Below are 19661 nucleotides of genomic sequence, written 5' to 3' on the forward strand. Positions count from 1 at the left end.
TGGAATAGTAAAATCCCACCCCAAACGCGCGCCCGGCTCCAGCTGCCTGAAGTTGTTGCCCGTAATGAGAACACAAACTAACAGAGTGTCAGTTTATGCGGTGCTTTATTCAGGGCCCGGGGTCCCTGTGGACTCCTGTCCCAAGACAGGTACCCAAAGACCCACATTTTGAACGCATCTTTTATACTATTTTCCAAGCAAGGTTACATGATTGGTTTTACATTTCACAGGAGACATAGCAGTTAAACATAAACTTACATATCACTTTGATTATATTCAAATATTAATCCATTTACCTGACTGTTAATCCATTTACCTAACTGTAAACATCGTGTAATTAAATCCCACCACCAGATTACATCCTATCTCTAGTTGCAAATTTTTCTTGTCTCGGTTCTGCTTGACTTATTGTTTCTTTTTGGTCAGCACAGCCTTAATGTCTAAGCAGTCCCAACTTAGCTCTGACAAGCCCTGACTTGTTTCTGGCAGGGGCCTTTTCAGGCCTATGCTCCAGACAAGCCTTGACCAAACTGCAACAAAGTGATGCCCCCGGGGGCGCGGGGGTTCCTGGTGCGGTGGAAGCCGCTCGTGGATGCCCCTGGTGCCTCTTGGTGCGCATCCCACATGGGGAAGGAAAAGGGCTGGTCCCTGCTCAGGCCTGGCTGCTCCTGGGGCTGGGGGATGAAGCCACTGAGCTCGAGGAGTGTCCCTGACCCTCCGGGTCACAGGGGTGACACCACCCCACAGCCTGGGGGGCTCTGAGACAGCAAACAGGGATCACCCTCCTTCCATGAACTCCCTGGGGATGGTCCCGTGCAGGGCCAGGACTTGGACTCGATGATCCTTGTGGGTCCCTTCCAACTCAGCATAATCTGTGATTCTTGGTTGGATTTAAAGAAACTCACTCAGCACCGGAGTTGACCAGTGTTGAGCAGCATCCCTTTTTATTGACAGCACTGGAGAAGCATTGGGGATAGCCCTCCATAAATAGCCTCCAAAGGAAATTACAAAAGCAAAAACCTTATATTTTCTAAGGTCTTTACAGATTCACGTTAAATCCCACCTTTCTATGCCTCCTTGCTATATAAGTCTTTGGTTTCTAGTCCATAAAAATCCTTTGTATGATGTAGCTTTTTTGTCTTGGATGAATTACTTCCCAACCTTGAATGTCAAATGCTGATTGGTTCCTTGTCCGTTTGAAGAGATACATCCTATTAACTTGCAAAAGTTATGTGGGTTTTTTCCCCAGTTGCAAAAGCTATGTCCCTTATCTAGATAAAAGTAAGAAAATTCTCAGCAAGTTAACCAAAAATGCAAGGTTATTACATTAGAAGTATACATGACTTCAGCTTAAAATAATTCTGCATTAGTTCTTTAATAACTATCTTCTATTTAAGTGTTAATTAAAATCTTAAAATTTAAAACTTTAAAAGAAACAACTTATCCATACTAATAAGTCCAGGCTTAATGGGGAATATACAGGATTCAGCAGCTTTTCAGCGTACAATATTTAACAGCTCTCTCTCAGACTCGATGATCTTTGTGGGTCCCTCCCAACTCAGCATATTCCGTGATGATTGTGTGATCCTTGTTTAAGACCTTACAGGTGCAGGGGGTGAAAAAAGGCAAGTCCCTGTTTGATCTGCAGCTGCTGCCACCGTAACGCTCCTCAGCTTTGAAGTGTGTCTCTGCTGCAAACACAACCCTTGGAACTCATCTGTCTCTGCCTTTGATAACACCACCCAGCTGAGTTTTCTGCTGTAACACCACTCAGGCCATGAGCACGTCAGGAAAATGCTTGAAGAGACACATCTGCTTGAAACACCCAAGTTTTTAGGTGCTTTTTCAAGTGCTTTCTACACTTGAAGGATCTGTCATGCTCTTATTTATAATGCAGCCTGATACACAAAGCTTTGTCAGTGTTATTTCCCCTCAGACTTCTGTGAAGTCTGTTTGGTGTTTTTTTTTAAAAACCTCTGCAGAGTTTGCTGTTAGCAATAAGATTTAAATATCCACGTGAAACAACTGCCTTCCTTTGTCTGTGTTCCCATGGGCCTGGGTAAGAGGGAGGCGAAGGGAAAAGCTGCCTCCTCGTGTCTATTATTCAGCACCTGGGAAGCCATCAACAACTGCTCTCCTCCTGCAAATGGATTACACCCACTTCACCCAGGGAGATGCAGGTAAGGAGTTTCCTTACTCCAGTCCCAGGGACACACACTCTTTTCTCAGGTGTTTTCCCAAAGCAGCCAGTGCAGTGATGGCTTCAAGTTTACAGTTCCTGCCCTGACTTAGTAACATTTTGCAGAAAAACTGCTTTTAACAACTAGCAGGGAGTCTTTTTTGGTTTTTTTAAGAATTTCTGTGAGGCAGCAACAGGCCTCGTGCCCTGCAGTGACCCTGTGAGCTGGAATGCTCCTGGCTCAAGGCCAAGGGAGTGAAAGTACCTCAGAAAAATATTTTGGAAGGTGGTTTTGAAGCCCAAACATGCAAGATAATGACAGCAGGGAATGAGATAGCAGAGCTAAAACAAAGACAGCTCTGTTGTCTCTAACTGACAGCTATCTCCCCCTAATGAGTGAAGTGCAGCTGGAATGCAGGGTGGGTGGGTGACTCCCCTGGAGAAGGGAAACCTCTCAAGGTTTAGGATTCCTTGCCCAAGATCCCTTACTCTGAGAGATCATTGGCTAAGTGAGTGACAGCCACAGGATTAGTACTAAAGAAACATTAATCCATGGGGCTACTCAGTATTAATTATAGATTTTATGGATATAAATCGCTGACCCTGGGTGGGACTAAGCCTGGATCCAGCTGCACCCAGACTCCTCTCTGAGACCCCCTCAAAGGGGTCCACTCTGAACCTCATGACTCAACAGGAGGGTTTTTCTTACCCTTTGTGCCTCCAGACTCTTTGTGAATCATTCTAACTTGATTCTAACTCAATTTTCTTCTGTATGTCTCTTCCATGCAGTAATTAATAAAGTGAACTTTGCCATCAAACTCTCTGAATCTTGATAAACCACTGTTAAAACTTTGAATTCCACTGAATTTACCTCAGTAAGACATATTGCTGCTTCTCTTTTTTGAGTTAGGTGCATTCCACTCATCCACAACAGTTTTCCTTTAAAGCAAAGAATAAAAATAAATCTCATTATGGAGGTAGAAGTTTATTTCTGTGAGATCTACTCTACAACCAGGCAACTGTTTGTGCTCCAGCCTGCAGACAATTCAGAGCATCTCCATATTCCTTGAGAAACACAAACTTTTTAGATGTAAAAGTCCACGTTTTTCAGCTTTTAACCTTCAAACACATAAAGCAAGAGAAGGACTGGTGAATGTTTTCTTCTCCTCTGCCCCACTTCATGTCTTGGCTGGCAAACTTACCCTCGTAGCAGGGGCTGATCGTGCCTGTCCCACAAAAATCCCACTGTTTTCTATCTTGAGAGAGACCAAAGCCACACACAGTTAAATATGGCAAGCTCTCCTTTAAAATCCTTTGCTACAAATCACATTCCAGACCCTCCAACAAGGCCTTTATTTCAAGGCATTCAGAGTTCTGGATTTTCAATAACAGTTATTAAAGAACTTATCAAAATGACCCTCAAAAAGCAGAGCCTGAGTCTTCTTGCATTGCTTTCTAAAAAAACAGCATATGGGAAATATAAACAAGCCATACAAACATTTTACACAGTAAGGTATTTTGGGGTTTGAGGGGTTTTTTGCAGTCAATTTACAGATAATCACTCTGGGCAGAGAGATACAAATATCATACAAAGCCATGAGTAAAACCTCCATCTTATTGCTCAGTTTTCTTATTAAAATGTAGAAATTCTCCTTGACACAATAAAAGTATGTGTATGCACATGTATATATATATTTACACTGTCTGTTTTGTCTCTATATTCCAAACATGAACATTTCAAATGTATTGTTTTGGTTTTCTCATGAAATGACATTATAATTTATGAACAGAAATGGACAAATATCCTTTCTCGCTGGGAGGGTTGAGAAAAGTGTAAATCTACATCAAAAATAAAATCAGGTGCTTTTAAGAACAAGATATACCTGTTAAAAAAAAAAAAACTCAAAAGTTGTGCTGTTTCCATCAACAGAGATGTCTTAAGATATGGTTATAACAGAGATTTAAAACCAAATTGAAAGTCTTTTTCCAATTACATGAATTTTAAATAACTTTAAAAAAATACAGTTCTGAAAACCAGGTTTATTCATCAAAGGAAAACAGCAGTTTTTAATTTCACAGAAAACAAATCAGTAAAAAAATCACGTTGAGACATTTAAAAAGCAATGAAGGCTTCTAAACCCAGAACTAATTGAAAGTAATAAATAGTAGCTCAAAAGCTCTACTGAACTCTGTCTTCAACATGGAAGAAGAAAATCACACGTGCCCATCTTGACTTTTCCCATCACTCCACAGCCTGTGTACCTGCAGTTGTTGAGCTGCACCCACTCTCACCCAGATCCATTTGCAGTTAAAAATGCAAATTAGGAGTTGCTTTTAGGACAGTCCCATTTAATCACTCTCTTCACCGGAGTCAAAAATGTCACTGAGTCGGAAAGCCTTTTTCTCCTGACTGGCTGATAAATCATAAGAACTCAGGTGCTTTTTTCTTAAATTTTCTTCTAATTCTGGGAGCTTGTATTGAAACAGAAAATCGATAATTTCTAGGGGGGAAAAAAAAAAGAGGGAAAAATAAGTAGTTTTAATTGAATCTGTAAGGGAACAGGAGCTCACAGATAGAAATTTAAACGTTGTGTTAAATGCACAGAATGTCTGAGTTGTTCTGATCACAGAGGCTGCAGGGACACCACTACATACAAACATGCAAAGATAAGTTAAAGTGCACAGTCAGAAAACTTTTAGAGCCAAGGTATTAAAAAGAAGAGCTTCACATGCACTGCACAAAGATGACATTGGAAATTATAAAACAAAAAACCAAACATTCAGTAAAATAAGCATAAAGCCCAAGATTTTAGCCAAGTAGGGGAAAGCTCCGTAGGAATGTATGTAAATACAAACAGCTGGGGTACTGACCAGAAAAGGTCTTGTTTTGCCAAAAAGGGACAAAGGAGACTTTAAGCTTATAAAACTGTGATTGAAGATAGGCTGAAGGGACATCTCTGCAAAGAGAAGAGGTCAAAGAATCAGTGGTGCAATGAACTGTCACAAAGCTTGGTTGTTACTGAGTCACCCATTCATGAGAGTGATGCCAGTTAAAAAATACCTTTAGGCAGAAAGGATGGAATTCAATTTGTAATTAAAACAGGTTTTCAGAACAGCAATTCCCCTTGAAGGTAAGAACCTCCACGGTGCCATTGCACACATTAAATGAAAGTATGTGGAAAAAGGGGAAGTTCAGCATTCACAGGACTGGTAATTTCATATTCAACACTCCTTTATCTGGAAGACAACTGTTCTACTGTATTACACAATGAAGAGTTTCCTGATGTGGTTAAAAGCAAGTTTCAGATCCTGTAGGGATGGTTTCCTGCTCAGTGATATGCCAGGACATACATGTATGTTGTCAAACTAAACACATGCTGTGGTTACAGAGCTCTAAGAATTTTGATTCATCTGCTTCAACTACCCTTTCTACCCATAAAAAGAGGAGGGGGAAAGGTTTACCCAACAGCATCACAGAGTTCTTCCCAGTTTACTTCATTGGCATCCTCCACTTTCATTTCATACAGCCTGTGAAGGCAAGACAGGAACAGTTTGCAGGCAGAATTCAAGACAGAATTCATTGTCCCCAGCTCCCCCAAGTCAGAAGGCACAGGACATTTAGCCCAGAGTAAAAATGGTTGAAAACCACATATCAAGCTGCAAGCAGGCTGTTCTCCCCCTGCAAGCTTTTAAAAACTAACTCAGAACCAACATCCCAGTGCCTCTGAACTGTACCTTTTAATAAGAGTGATCCTGTTCTGTAATCTCTTGATCCACGTATTGAACTGCTGCCCTTTGGACATCTTCTTTACCAGAATTGTATTCCTTTGAAAACACACAAAAACAGGTTTCTATCATTCCAAGCATCCAGATGCTACTGCTGTCACAGAGGGGCAGAAATCAGGCTTTGCTATCACAGCAAAAAGAAAATTTAATCCAGCTAGCAAAGAGTTATTTGTCTCAGACATATTTGCAACATTCTGTAGTCCACAATCTATTACACGTCCTACCAAATGACAGCACAAAACACAGAAGAAATGCTCCCCAGAACACATCTGGTTCTCTCAGGTGAGTACAAACCCTTACCATTTCTGTTTACACTGTCTCCAGAATCGACTCCCCACTTTGGTTTCAATCTCAGTCCATGGTAGTTGCTGGCACAGTGTCTCACGGTCAACCCAGAGATCCCAGTCTGGCCGTTCCACTGAGGAAGGAGAACTTCCACGTTCCACTCTTTTCCTTACCACTTCCTTCACTGCATGCTTTAACTTCTGGATCTCTTCCTTTGTCCAAGGACCATAATTAACAGCTAAGATTGAAAGAACACCAGATTGAGGCGTAATTTGTCATAAAGGATTAGGAAAAAAGGCAAAATGAGCAAGTGTTTCATTTTGCATTATTATTATTTTCAGACCAGCTTCTTAAAACACCTCCTGGAAACTCTTCTCCATACCAGACTTGAGAGTTCAGCCTCATCACTTAAAATGTGTAGGGTACATACAACATCCAGTTCTAATACAGCTTCTCAAATTGTGTTACACAGAATTAATGGCTTTTCTTGAAATTAATACCTGACTTGATTTCAGAGAATTTCATAGCAACTGAGAGGTTAGAACGGGACATCAACTCAGAAATCTTCTTCCAGTCATTGCCATGCATAGCCTGATACTTCTTTAACTGTTCTTTTTCTTCGTCAGTGTACCTGGTTGGGGAAATGGGCACAGCTGTAAATTCAAATCATTTCAATCTTTTAAAAGAGCTGTAACCTCTACTATCCATTACGTCACAGCAACTGGCATAAACAGGAGGCAGTCTTCATTTACATAAATTTTTAATGCACAAATAACCAACAGATACAGATATGAGCATTCAGAAACCCTTAAATGATTCCCTTACCTTCCTTTATAATTATTAGAGTCAAACATCTTCCTTGCTCTGTAATATATCAGCCTCCAGGGTCGGGGTATGCCCTCAGCTAGAAGGGAAAGGATCATTTTTAAGAAACATTTCTCACGCTGCTCAGGCCATTTAAAAAAAAAAAAAAAAAAGCCAAAACAAAACAAAATCAAAATCCACCACCACACATTTTCATGACTGTGCTGCCAACAACAGATTCTTGCCCAGCAAATAATGCACCTGAAGCCACAAAGCCCAAATACAAGTTTAAAACTCTCTGTTAGTGGTCTTGATATTTTATCTCTAAACTCTTCCTCACGAACATAATACTGTGAGGATTATCAACAACATCATCATCTCACCAGCATGCTCCTTTCTTGACCAAATTCAGCAATATCAGTGCTTTTCAATGAAAATCAGTTTAAAAAAATATATCATGGCATCACCAGGCTGTGGAATGGAACATTCAGCTGTTTGAGAAGGAACTAAAATACTCACAGATTTTCGCACAGAACTCGTGCTCTGCCTTGAGGTGATTGATTGTTGCTTTTTCTTCTGGATACCTGGAAGTGAACAGGAGTTTCTCAGCACTGTCCAACCCACTGATGGATAAGAACTCTTCAACGTTTTTCCGGATTTGATTGTTTTCCTTCTGGGTAAATCTGCCAAACTTGACAGCAACACCTAAAATATACAAAGGTAAAAAAAAACCCAAGTCAAACCTCAAATAGCATCTTTGATTTGTATCAGGTTTTAGCTCAGGTTTAACAAGAGGTCAACACATCCAAAGGGGAAAAAAGAAAATTGAAAGAGTCAAAAGAGTAATTTACACAAAAAACCAGAAAATATGTCAGTTGGAATGAGGTGAACCACAACAGGCATGATACAGATAATTATTTTCCCTCTGTCAAAACATGAGCACGGCCCTTCCTCACCACAACAGTATTTTAGAGAGCTCACCTTGTTTTTTAAACTCTTTAAACCTTGGCAGGTCTCTTCCAACCATCTTCTTGATGGAACTATCTGAGAGATTCTCCACATGAGGAATGAACTCCTTCAATTCTTGCCTGGCAGTGTCCAAATCCATGAATGAAGACGTGAGAGAGTCCAGGTATTCATCATCGTCCACACTCACCTCATCAGAGGCTGCCATCTCAGCAAAGGAGCTGTTCTGGCTCTTCTTTTTATTTGATGCTGAGGGTTCTGGGGTCCTGCTGTTTAAAATCAAAACCAAACATAAATACACCACCAGAACTCCAACCCAGAGGTTTTTCTTAGCATCTCTGCCACTAAAAGAGTGAACATACCCGTTCATTAAAGAACAAGGAACACTTCACAAATCCGCCCCCTTGTATTTCCAACTTTTTAACAAAAATATAATTTATTATCAAATTTCTATACTTACAATAGTCAAAGAGCTTTTCAAGCTTTAGAAAATCCACAAAACTCTCGCCCTTGGCCACACTGAAGAAATAGTGTCTCTTGCTACCACTGGCACACAGATTTTTTTTTTTCCATCTGTCCCTTTCTAGAGCACTTATTGTGGGTTCTAGACGCTGTAAAAGCACCAAGAGCTACTTACAAGAACATTTGTCTGCACAGATCATTAAATTCTCTAGCTAACCTTACTAGTTGCTTCCAAATTTAACACATGAACTCTCTTCCTTCCCCCCCCTTTTTTTTTTTTTACTAAATATGAACTGCTTGAACTTACATTATTTCTATATCTACAGCTTTTAGAAAGGAGGAAGGAGCCCACACTGAAGACAACTGTAGATTATTCTTACAAATTGTTATTGTATTTCCATAAGATAACTAAGCTTTTAAAGTAGTCTCTAACATCTCAATGTGCTGTGTAAGTTTTTCTTTAAAATACATACAAAACACAACAAAGAAAAATCTGTGGACCCAAAAAACCCACATTTTGGGGGGTGAGAGAAGGAAAAAAAAAAACACAAAAAAACCCTCCTAAACTTACATCTCATCTGAGTCTGAAGAACTTTCTTCCGTGACAAAAGCACTGCTTTTAATTGTCTTTTTAGCATGTCCTGGTGTTTTCTGAGCTTGATTAGGTGCTTTACTGGGTGTGGAAAAACCAGCAGGTTCCTCCACTGAGAGCTCACTGGTGGCAGAAGCAGCATCAGAGTCACCACCCTTGTGCCTCTGCCCCTCCTGGGCAGGTAAAGGCGACCCTTTGTCCCCTGCTGGCCTGTTTTGCCCTGGAGATGATTGGTCAGCAGCTCCATCCGTGTCCTCCTGCCCGTCCTGGGCACTGCTGCCTCTCCTCTTCTTCCTCTTCTTCTTGGCTTTCTCTCCGCTGTTCTCGCTGCCTCTTTGGGAGGGAGGCTCCTCGTGCTCCTCACCCGCCTCAGGGAGCTTTGCTTTCCTCTTCTTCTTCTTCTTGAGGGGTTTTTTGATGTACACATAATCCATAGTGCTGTCCTGGCAGTCCCCGGGGCTGTCCTGGTTCACCAGCACGCAGGTGACATCGCTCTGCTCGTCCGTGCTCTCGCTGCACTCCTGCTTCCTCCTCTTCTTCTGGGAAGCCTCCACTCCCGTTCCATTGGTAATCTCCTGGTCCATTCTCACACAATAATCAGCTATGGAAGCCTGCTGCTCCTTCTTCCCCTTGTCTGGGGCTTGTTTTTTCTTCTTCTTGCTGCCCTCCTCACCCTGCGCTGCCGCGTTTTCGAACAGCGGAGGGGAAGCTCGGCCGAGCTCCGGGTCCCCCCCACTCCCCTCATTCCCACGCTGGCTGTTGCATTCCTTGTGTTTTCTCTTCTTCTTCCTCTTCTTGAGGAAATCCTGGCCTTGAGAATCATCTGCACGTGCCATTCCTTTCCTTTTTTCTTGGATAAAAGACAGGAGTTTTATTAAGAGTGTTGTAATTTACCTACCACGACCCACGTTCGACTGTACAAACCCCTCCCCCTCCCCCCCCAAAAAAAAGCACAAAGCCCACCCAAAACCTTAAAAATCAAATGCTCCATTTTATCTTAGGAACGTTAAATGAAAACACTCACTTTTCAAACCAACTGGTTTTGCAAAGTGCCTACGAAAAACTGACGCCTTCTCTTGGGAACAGATGTGCATCACAGCTGGACTCCGCCTGGGAGTGCCTTCCTGGAACACCAAAAGACACACTTTAATAACTATTAGTTTGATTTTGAGTAACTAAGCACTGTCAGACTGTCATGATCAACTCTGCTTTCAGCACCGAAGCAGCAACAAGTTAAAATTAACAGAGAGAAATATGAGACTAATCAGCACTAAAACCCAATTCTCTAATTAGAAACTTCTGCCGGGCTCTGCCCGCGCTCAAACCGGCCGAGGCCGAACTCAGCCCTGCCCGGCTCTGTCCCAGCACGCGGCAATTCCCGAAGAACACGCTTACACAGAGCAAGCAGGAAGGACTTTCAGCACGTTTTCCCATACCCAGCTCGTAGCAAAAGTACTTACCGAGCAACACCCGCGTCACGTTCGCAACCCGAGCCTTTGAATCTCGCCGCCCCGGGGCAGTCTGCAGCGCCAGCCAGCGCCGGGCATCACCGGCCCGCGAAGGCCCTGCGGGCAGACACCGAAACGCTCGCACCCAGCTCGTCCCAGCGCCCCGTTACCGACCGACCCGCCCGCAGGCCCGCCCGAGCGCAGGGCCCCGCCGCACCCCCCGCGCCCGCCCCGCCGCTCCGGGACTACCGTGGACACGCGCAGAGCACCCAACGCGTTCTCGGCGGCGCCAGGACCTCTCAGCCTCCTCAGGGACCCCAAAACCCCTCCGGGACCCCCCAAAAACCCCTCCGGGACCCCCCCGAAACCGCCCCGGCCCCGCCACCTCCACGTGGGGTCCTCCCGCGCCGCCGTCCCCCTCGCGCCCCGCGGCCGCCGGATCTTCCGTTCCCCCGGCGGAAGCGGCCCCGGCCGGAGCCGTTAGAGCGGCGCACCGCCCGTTGCCAGGGAGACGGAGGACGCCGCGCGCGCCACGCGATCGGTGGGACCGGGACTGGGACCGGGAGAGACCCCCCCGGCACCTGGAGTGGGACTGGGAGAGACCCCCCGCGACCGGGACCGACCCCCCGGGACCGAGACTGGGACTGCAGAGACGCTCCCCGGGACCACCGAGACTCCAGTGAAGAGGGACCCCCGAGAGCCCCCCGGCCATGGGTGGGGGCACGGCGGGGCGCCGGCGGCGGCCGCCCATGACCTTGGCCGAGGCGGGCCCGGGCACCGAGAACGAGCGGCTCGGCGTGATCCGGCTCAGCATGTTCGAAAACCCGCTCATCATCAAGGTGAGCCCCGCGACCCCTCCGCGAACGGGACCCCCGGGAGGGGCGGGGGAGGGAGGGAAGGGGTCACGGTCACCGCGGCGGCTCCTCGGCGGAAAAGGTTCCTGTTAAAGTTGAAAACGGCAGGGGGAAATTGGGTTTCCTCGCTGCTCCTTCGTGTTTTAAAGTCCCGGCGGTCCCAGAGGGTGACGGGTACGGAGCTCTCCCTCGGAGGGTCGGGGGTTTCCCGGTCTGTGGTTCCACTCTTTGGGGAGCTCGGGGACAGGGATGTCTGGTTGACAGTGTGGTGATCGGTCAAAGGTCGGACTCGATGGTCTTGGAGGGCTTTTCCAACCGTAAGGATTCTGTAATTAGGATTTTCAGACCTGCTGTGGAGGCTCTGGTCCCTTGACAAACTCCTGACGCTTCTCAGTTTGTATCCCCGCCCTGCGCACCGGCCGAGCTCGGGGCTGGCCTTACGAAGTTTTAGGCATCTCCCTTCGGTTGGTTCCTCCTCCTCGACCCCCACAACCCACAGCAGGTCCCGCTTTAACCCCCGCCTGCCCCGGACCGAGCAGCAGCTGAAAGTGCAGCTCCCATCCCCTGGATGGCACTCGCGGAACAGCTTCGTGCCCGAACCAAGCGCTCCCAGCCCGGGCCCCGGCAGGGAACGAGCCCCGAGCGCTCCGGGCTGGACCGGCCCTTCTTTTCCCCTTTCCCTGCCGAGGTTCTGCTCCAAAGCCTTGTTTTCCCACTGCAGCCAGTGGTGGGAAAACTTTCCCACTTTAAGCGCGGAGTTCAGCTCTTGAGCCCCTCGGTAATCGCACCCCGGGCTTGGAAGTCAGCCATAAAAAATTTGGGATGTCACTGAAAATTTGAGTCTTTGCAATGTTCAGTAACTTTTCTTGCTTTCTCGTGAAACTCTAAAAATATGTTTGGAAATTGTATCAGGCAAAGAAAGAAAAAAAAAGGAAAAGGAAAAGCAGGTTTTGAATCAGAATTCAAAAGCAGCTTCACTTGTTCAAATCCATGGCAGGGTGTGGAACTGGATGAACTTTAAGCTCCCTTCCAATCTGGATTCCTGCTCTGTGGCCAGGTAAAACTAAAATTAGAGCAAGTTTTTTGGGAAAAAAATAGTGTTAAATTTTAGCATTCAGGACAATTCCCGTTCTCTCAGGGCTTCCTTGCAGGAGGGTGTCTGCTGGTAGGGATGTAAGGAGATTTGCATCCACCTGATGGAATCCTTGAGCCTGGAGTAACTGGGCTGTTAACAGGGATGGTTTTACTCTTGGAACCAATGGTAATTTCACCTCGTGGTAGGTTCTGTTGTAAAGTTTGTGCAAGGAGCTGCTGCCCCCAGCAAGTGCTGGGTTTACCAGGGTGTCCTTCACTGCCAGGAGGTGACAGAGAAGGGATGGCATTTGACTGGGTGAACGCTGGTACTCGGCCAGTCCCCTTCACTGGAGCACACACTGGCACACTTACAGCATCAGCCCTCTGCCACATCTCCTCCTGCTTCCAGCTGCAGTCTGTGGAGCCTCCTTCCCCTCAGGAGAGCCCTGGGGACCAGGCATTTTGGAGAGGAGGGCCAGCAGGTCCCAGCCCTCCCGCTGTGCAGGGCCACCTGAAAACCAAGGACACAGAGACGGTTTAGAAGAAAGGGACAAAAGGCTTTGAGACAACTGCTGCTTGGACAAGTGCTCTGGCAGCTGGAGCATGAGGAACACACAGCTCCAACTGCTGCCAGTCAGGCCCTCTGGGCAGCAGAGACACAGGAACCTGAGGCCCAGGAGTGATGGATGGGACACCTGGTCCCCAAAACCTTGGTGGAAGTGTGACAGACCCCCACTTTGCAGCAGCCAGCAACAGGATCTGCTGCTTTCTCTCCCAGTTCTCTTATGAATCTTCTAAATGTGGCATCAGGTATCCAAATGAACCACTGCCCAGACTGTTTCTGGCTCTGCCCAGCCCCATCCCACCAGGATGTGTCCACACACACTGGCTATCACAGATTAAACCCACCATTTTCTCACATCAAGATTTCTAGGGATAAATGCTCTATTTTTCTCTGCTAGAATGTGTTTTAATTAATCAAGGAGTTAAATTAGTTATCAATATATATATATTTGCTTGCAGCATGAAACTGAGGAAAGCATTTCATCTACTGATGCCAGTGAAAAACTGAGCAAAGCATTTTTGGTTTGTTTTCACCAATAAAAGCCTTAGCCAAGCACTTTTGCAGTGCAAACTTACTGAAAACTCCTGTGTTAGAAAAATAAACCAGCTCTGGGAAGGAAATAAAGAGTTTACCACCCTTAACCCCCGGCATGCTCAAGAGGAACTGCAGAAAAAGTTGTCCATAGAAGTCTGGTGACATTTATATTAAGATCTTCTGCACAATATGGCATAAATAAGTTCCAAAGTCATTGTGTCACCCGTGTGAAATCAGACATATCTCTGAGGTGTGAAGGTAAATGGAGAATTCAGCCCCACGTGCCAAAGCATCCTCTTACCTGTTTAAGTGGAGCCACAGGACATGCAGAAAGCAGGGAACTGCTCTCCAGGAAATGCCCTCATTGCTGAGAGGCACCTGAGCCACCCTCAGAGCCCCAACAGCAGAAAAAGTTGTTTCAGAACTGGCAGTTGTGAGGAGGAAGAGGAGGATGGTGAGAGCAGGGGAAAGGCTGGCACCAGGTCTCAGTCCAGGCTGCAGGAGAGACAGAGATTTAACAAAGAGAACTGCTGGAATGTGCACTACTTGTTTTAAAAGCTGGTTATTTACATGAAAACTGATGCCAGGCTGTCTTTATTGGTCTGAATGCCAGGCCATTTAAGATTCATTTTCCTAAGCTTCCTTCTGCAGCCCTGAGGGCTGGAATTTTTTCTTTTTTTCCAAATAGGATTGAACAAAAGCTACAGAACTCCAGCAATAAAATTTCAGTAGCTACAATCTTCAGAAGAAGAATATATGATCAAAAAAAAAGCTCACAAAACCATAGGAACTAGCACAGGAGGGTCCAGGAATCCCAGCAGAGGAAGGATTTGTTAAACCAGGGAGAGTGAACTGCCCTTTTTGTGGAGGAAGAGGAGGCACAGGAGAGCTCTCCCTGAGCTCCCCCAGGAGCTGCTCCATGCCCAGGGAGGGTGGGGGTAAGGACAGGGCACCAACCTGGGCAGGAAGGGAAGGTGCTAAAGTAGAGGCTTCCTTAAAAATACACCCATGGATGCTCAGAGAGGGCTGGATGAGCCATCAGAAACGTGCAGGGGTCGTGTCTGGGTGAGGGCTGGCACTGACAGGAGCAAAGTCGTTGCCTTTCCACAGGGCACCCAGGCAGGGCTGTCAGATCCCCTTATCCCTGCTCTCCCCAGGGAGCTGGGGCTCCAGCCACAGCTGAGATCTCAGAGCTGCTTCCATCACAACCCTGCGAGGCAGCTTCCAGAGAGTTTGGATAACTTCCCTCAGGTGTTAGCCTTGATGATTTAAATAACTCTGTTTCCTCTCCTAACCTAAACCTGCTCTCAGCTGTGTGGGATCAATACATCTGTGGAAAATTTGGTCAGGGACCAGGTTTTGCTTGGTCTGCTCAGGTGAAGGACCCCCACAACACAGAGCAGAGTGGCCACAAGTGCTTTGAGCTGCATCTGCAAGAAGGTTGTCTTATTTGGTGTTAATTATACTATTTACCTCGAATCACTGCATGTGCTGAGCATCCTGCCTTCTGTGCTTCCTGCCTGGGGACACTGAGGTTTAATTAGTGTTTAGGCAGCATTTTGTGTGCTTATTACTGTTATTATTATTACATCACTCGTACCATTATATTTTTTGCAATCTAAGGCCAGTTGTTGTGCTTTTAAAAATGTATTCTGAAATGTCTACATTGTACAGCTCAATAATTCATTAGAGAAATAAGCTAATGAAGGGCTGGTTAGTCAAATAATCATTAGGTTTGGTTCTGGGCTTTCTTTCCAATGCTCTGACTTCTAAGGGTTTTCTTCTCAGCATGAACTCATTTAAGGTTTTTAAATGAATTATTTGGTACACTAAAAATTAAACTCCTCACGAGCTTTAGTGCCCTCCCATATTTTGCACAGACACCACTGAAATAAATAAGGTGCTTCCAAGAGGCAAATAAACATTCTGCAGGAGCGAAAGGAGTGGGTTTTTTTTTTCACTCCTGGTTATTTGAACACGGGACTTGGGCAGCTTGCACACTGCCAGCTGTGATTCAGCAGGCAGAGGGACAGCACCAGCAGCACCAGGCACTCAGAGCTGCTCACCCCCAAGATCCACGTGCAGGATGTAAAATCAAGCAAAAGGGCATTTTGCTCCTTTATGTGAACAAAACAATGCAAATGGGTGAGACTAATAAGCCCAGAAACATTACAAGGTGAAAGCCTTTTATGTTTCTGAAAATCTTCTATGTTTATTTGTCTAATACAATGGAAATAAAGCTTCAAAGGCTCTTTGATTTAAAAGTGCCTTCTTGAAGTCAGCCAGCCCCGTAATAATGGTGAGACCAAATTGTTGCATTATGACCCCAATGGCAGCATTGTCATAGCAGAGAACATCTGTACAGCCTCTTGCCTCAGCTGGTGGTGATGTAAAAGCAAAAATTCAGCCAAAGGATGAGAGAATGTGGGCAGAATAGGGGAAAAAAAAACCCTAAAATGAAAAAGGGTCACAAATGGCTCCAGACATTCACAGTGCACCCAGAGCTGCAGCGGGATATAAATTTTTATGATGAACCTAAAAAACCTCAGGCTTTATTATCTGAAAGATTTAAGAAACTTTTAGGGGGAGAGCCACCACCAGTTTATAGTGCTGGCCCTGAAGCACACTAAGGCAAGAGATTATTTTCAGACTGAGGCAGGGATATTCCAAATCCTGCCAATATGACCTGAACCCACCAATCCTTCTCCAGGAACACCAACCCCAGCAGACTGAGAGCAGCACCAGAGATCCAGCTGCAACTTGTAAGAGCACAGGAATAGCTCTCCCCTCCTTCCTCTCCATCCTCAGCTTCCCACTCCAGCACCAATAAATATCCCTCCTTGTCTGGAAGAGGCACCAGAAAGTGTCCTGAGCACAGAGGAAAGGCTGGTGGGGGCTCAGTGAGCTCAGTCCTGGACAGGAGGGTGTTAGACAGGCAACTGGAGGCAGCTGCCCAAGGAAAAGGTGAAAAGCTCTTTATTTTTACCTTTCCCACAATCATCCCCTCTGTTTTGAGTGCTGCCTGGCAGAACACAGAGCAAAGGGAGCACCTTCTCAGCAATCACAGGGACCAACGTTTTCAGCTCCTCATTTTTGCAAGTTTTTAGCTACACTTTCCCCAAGGGCAGACTGCTTTCCATTCAAATTCTCAGAGATGCTCTTATGCCTAATTATTGAATTTGAGAAGCCTTTTGTCATCTTGCAGGGATTGTTTTGTTCTTGCTTGGCTGCTCACATTGTACAGATTAGACAGAACCTGTATTTCTGAGAATTATTTTCCTTTTTAACCATTTGTCCTTTATAAAATAAATTACTCTGACTTTTCTACTCACATTTATTTGAAGTAGCATAGATAAATGAAAGTGGGACTCTATTACTAGATTTCCAACAACAGCCTTTAAGAAAACTTCAATATCAAGGGAAATACCTCTGGTTTGATTTGTTTAAGCAAACCAACGCAGGATTTGTGCCTAAAAATCTTACAAGTGAAACCTGATTAAAAATAATAGTGTAACTCCCAGGCTGGGGGAATAAAAATCAGTAAAGCAAACACAGTGAACCTTGTAAAGAGCAGAGTAGCCTGTAAAAATATCACTGGGTTTTTATGAGGAGCTTCGGGCTGCTCACCCAGGTAGAAGAGCCCCTTTGTTTGCAGCTTTCCAACTTCCCAACATTTGCTATCTCCATCACCCCTCCAGCTCCCAGGAGATACCAATGGGATGATCAGGAGGTGGTTGTAACTCTGCTAATTACCACGTATTATGGGGTGTTAAAGCCCCAGTCCAGCCCAAACCAAGTTTCCCCCCATGGGCTCCATCCCTCATCTCTCATCCCTCATCCCTGCCGGGCTCTGTCCCGCCGCTCCCTCTGCCCGGAGCCTCCGAGAGGGGCTGCAATGCCAGCCCTGCCACAGCCAGGGAGCTCAAAAATCGTTCCCGGCTCATCCCCAGCGCTGAAAAGCACAGTCCCAGCTCGCAGCCGTGCTTAGTTAGCATTTAGATAGGCTGGGCCGGGGCTCTCCACAATAGGCATCAAAGCTGAACTCTTGGTGCAGCGAGAGGGATTAATTTCTTTAACCAACATGCCTGATCTGGCCTATCTCATTACCCTGCCTTGTCAGTGTCGATGTTAGATTTGATTGAAGATTATACCATTTAGGCCTTTCCCCTGTTTTCCACAGAAATCAGGCCTATTGAATTGCACATTCTTCCATGGGCCCCTGTCAATACTCAGTGGCCTGAGCCTCTAATTCTGCTTCATTTAAACTTCATCAACTTTTCCAATCAAGTGGAAGGATCTGAAATAGGCTCCGTAAGCAGAAAGGCCCTTTTTTCCTTTTGTCAGATAATTTATTCTGTTTTCTCTTTCTCTCCCCCTCGCTTCCCCACCTCTTTCTCTTTTTCTTCTTTTCGCTCCCTTTCCCTGATGCTGAAAATGAGATTACAGTATTTAAATGACTATGATAATCAATCGGGGGACCTTGAGCCGAGATTGAGGTTAATTTTTCTTAGCAGAACAAAGAAGCGTGATGCCATCGGGGATTTGAAGGTGCAATCTGTGTTTCATGCTTGTATTCCTGCCTCCCCCCCACCACCCCCAAGTCAGAAACTGCAGTTTTAGGAGTCTTTTCTTGTTTCTAACTATGCAGTTGTTATGATTTTTTTTTATTATTTTTTTTTTTTTTAAGAGGCAACCCCTAAGAGAGAAGAAATGTAATTTTGGGCTGATAAACAGCTAACAGCTTTCAATCAACAATTTTAATAAGAAAAAAAAAATCACTTACATGGTGAGACTGCACATCTAGTGAAAATGCTATCATTACCTTCTTTATTTTTAAATATATTTAGAATAATTTTCAGCAGTGCTAGGAGTAGACCTTCCAGCCTGCACAGCAGAGTTGGGAACTTTTAACTGAATCCCCCTTTCATCCAGCCACTCTTCCTACTGAGGAGCTTTCTTGGTTGCCTGGAAAAAAGTTGAGACTTTTGTCATGATTTTGCTAATCAGAAATGGAATCGCTTATGTTCTGCTTAGAACCTGCCTTGAAATGGCTTGTTAAGTCTTTAGATGATGTATTTTTGGTTGTAACACGCCAGCATTCGCTCACCTGGATCGTTCCCATTCCCTGCTCTGGAAGAGAGAAAGAGAAAAATATGCATTTCTTTGCTTCCATCCTAGCTGTCTTGTCAGTGCTGTTTTACATGCTGCCACCCAATGTTATCTTTTATTTGTGTCAGGAGAGAGGATTTGACAAGTTCAGTATACAATGTTCATTTGGCAAGGCAAATTTTTCATACCAATTTTGAGTAGAAAATGAAACCATCTTTCAACACAACGAGCGACATCATTTTTGGACAGACTTATTATGAGAAGAAGAATTGCAAAACTTTATTTCCCTGCACGATCCAAAAGAAAAACAAACCTGGAAATGAGACATTTAAACAAACAAACAAACAAACAATAATAAATACGGGTATGAATGTTTGAGGCCACCAGTTTGTTTTAGAAATAAAATAAAAAAAAAAAATAACCACCGGCTGCTGTCAGGTAGCTGTGGCCTCCTTTTTGTTAATCAGATGCTGCTGAATTTGGTTGCATCATAATGTAGCTTTGTTTCCAACCTTTTAAGCTGTCAGACGATTGGGGAAGGCAGATCAGACCGACCTGAGAAGTTTGTCAGCGTTTGCCAAGCAAAGCACTCTTTAGTCACCAGTGCAGGCTGAGCTTTGGGAAGGGGCTCAGAGCCAGGGAAGGACCAGGGGCATTTCAAAGGGCTCTGGGTGTTTTGCCTCCCTCCCCCTACCCAGAATCCCAAACGTAACTTCTGGCAGTGCTAAACACTCTGAACAAGCCAATTAAAGTCAAACTCTCATTGTAAATTCTGCTGTCCCAAGTGTCTCACAGCAGGTTCCTTCGGGATGAGCTTTGGTTTCTGACAGGCCCCCACCACGATGGGCTTCTGCTCCACCACAAGGACTGGCTGGTGCAAAAACTGCACAGGGATGACCCAAGACAGTGAAATAAATATTGCCTAAGGAAGACCAATGCATTAAAAAGGGCTGTCAGACCTTCAGTGGGTGACAAGTTCATTTTAGCCCCCCAGGATCCCTGC

General features: G+C 45.2%; 1 protein-coding gene and 1 long non-coding RNA gene across 5 annotated transcripts; both read right to left on the reverse strand.

Moving 5' to 3' along the window:
- Positions 1-86: 86 nt before the first annotated feature.
- On the reverse strand, positions 87-10943 carry TTF1 (transcription termination factor 1). Of its 4 annotated transcripts, none has more exons than XR_007629434.1 (13): positions 10535-10639; positions 10099-10198; positions 9054-9924; positions 8036-8289; positions 7574-7759; positions 7076-7154; positions 6751-6881; positions 6266-6488; positions 5915-6004; positions 5642-5707; positions 5051-5136; positions 3051-4680; positions 87-1271 (listed from the first exon to the last, which is right to left on the reverse strand). XR_007629434.1 is itself a non-coding variant. In XM_050320003.1 (13 exons), exons 3-13 carry the CDS (start codon positions 10166-10168, stop codon positions 4529-4531), a joined length of 2208 nt encoding a protein of 735 aa, XP_050175960.1. In that variant the 5' UTR covers positions 10169-10198; positions 10535-10639; positions 10908-10943; the 3' UTR covers positions 87-4528. The 4 variants fall into 4 exon arrangements, 3 of the variants coding, with proteins under 3 accessions (XP_050175960.1, XP_050175961.1, XP_050175962.1); XM_050320003.1 differs by adding an exon at positions 10908-10943 and having other exon boundaries at positions 87-4680; XM_050320004.1 differs by adding an exon at positions 10772-10791 and having other exon boundaries at positions 87-4680.
- A 184-nt stretch (positions 10944-11127) lies between these two features.
- Positions 11128-18857, reverse strand: LOC126642406 (uncharacterized). The gene is made up of 4 exons (XR_007629435.1): positions 18372-18857; positions 13851-14044; positions 12823-12961; positions 11128-11702 (listed from the first exon to the last, which is right to left on the reverse strand). It is a non-coding gene; the product is annotated as an uncharacterized LOC126642406 (long non-coding RNA).
- Between the last annotated feature and the right edge of the window lie 804 nt (positions 18858-19661).

This window comes from Myiozetetes cayanensis, unplaced genomic scaffold (assembly GCF_022539395.1).
Source record: "Myiozetetes cayanensis isolate MyiCay16 unplaced genomic scaffold, myiCay2020 scf23, whole genome shotgun sequence".
In the NCBI taxonomy this organism is placed as follows: Eukaryota; Metazoa; Chordata; class Aves; order Passeriformes; family Tyrannidae; genus Myiozetetes; species Myiozetetes cayanensis.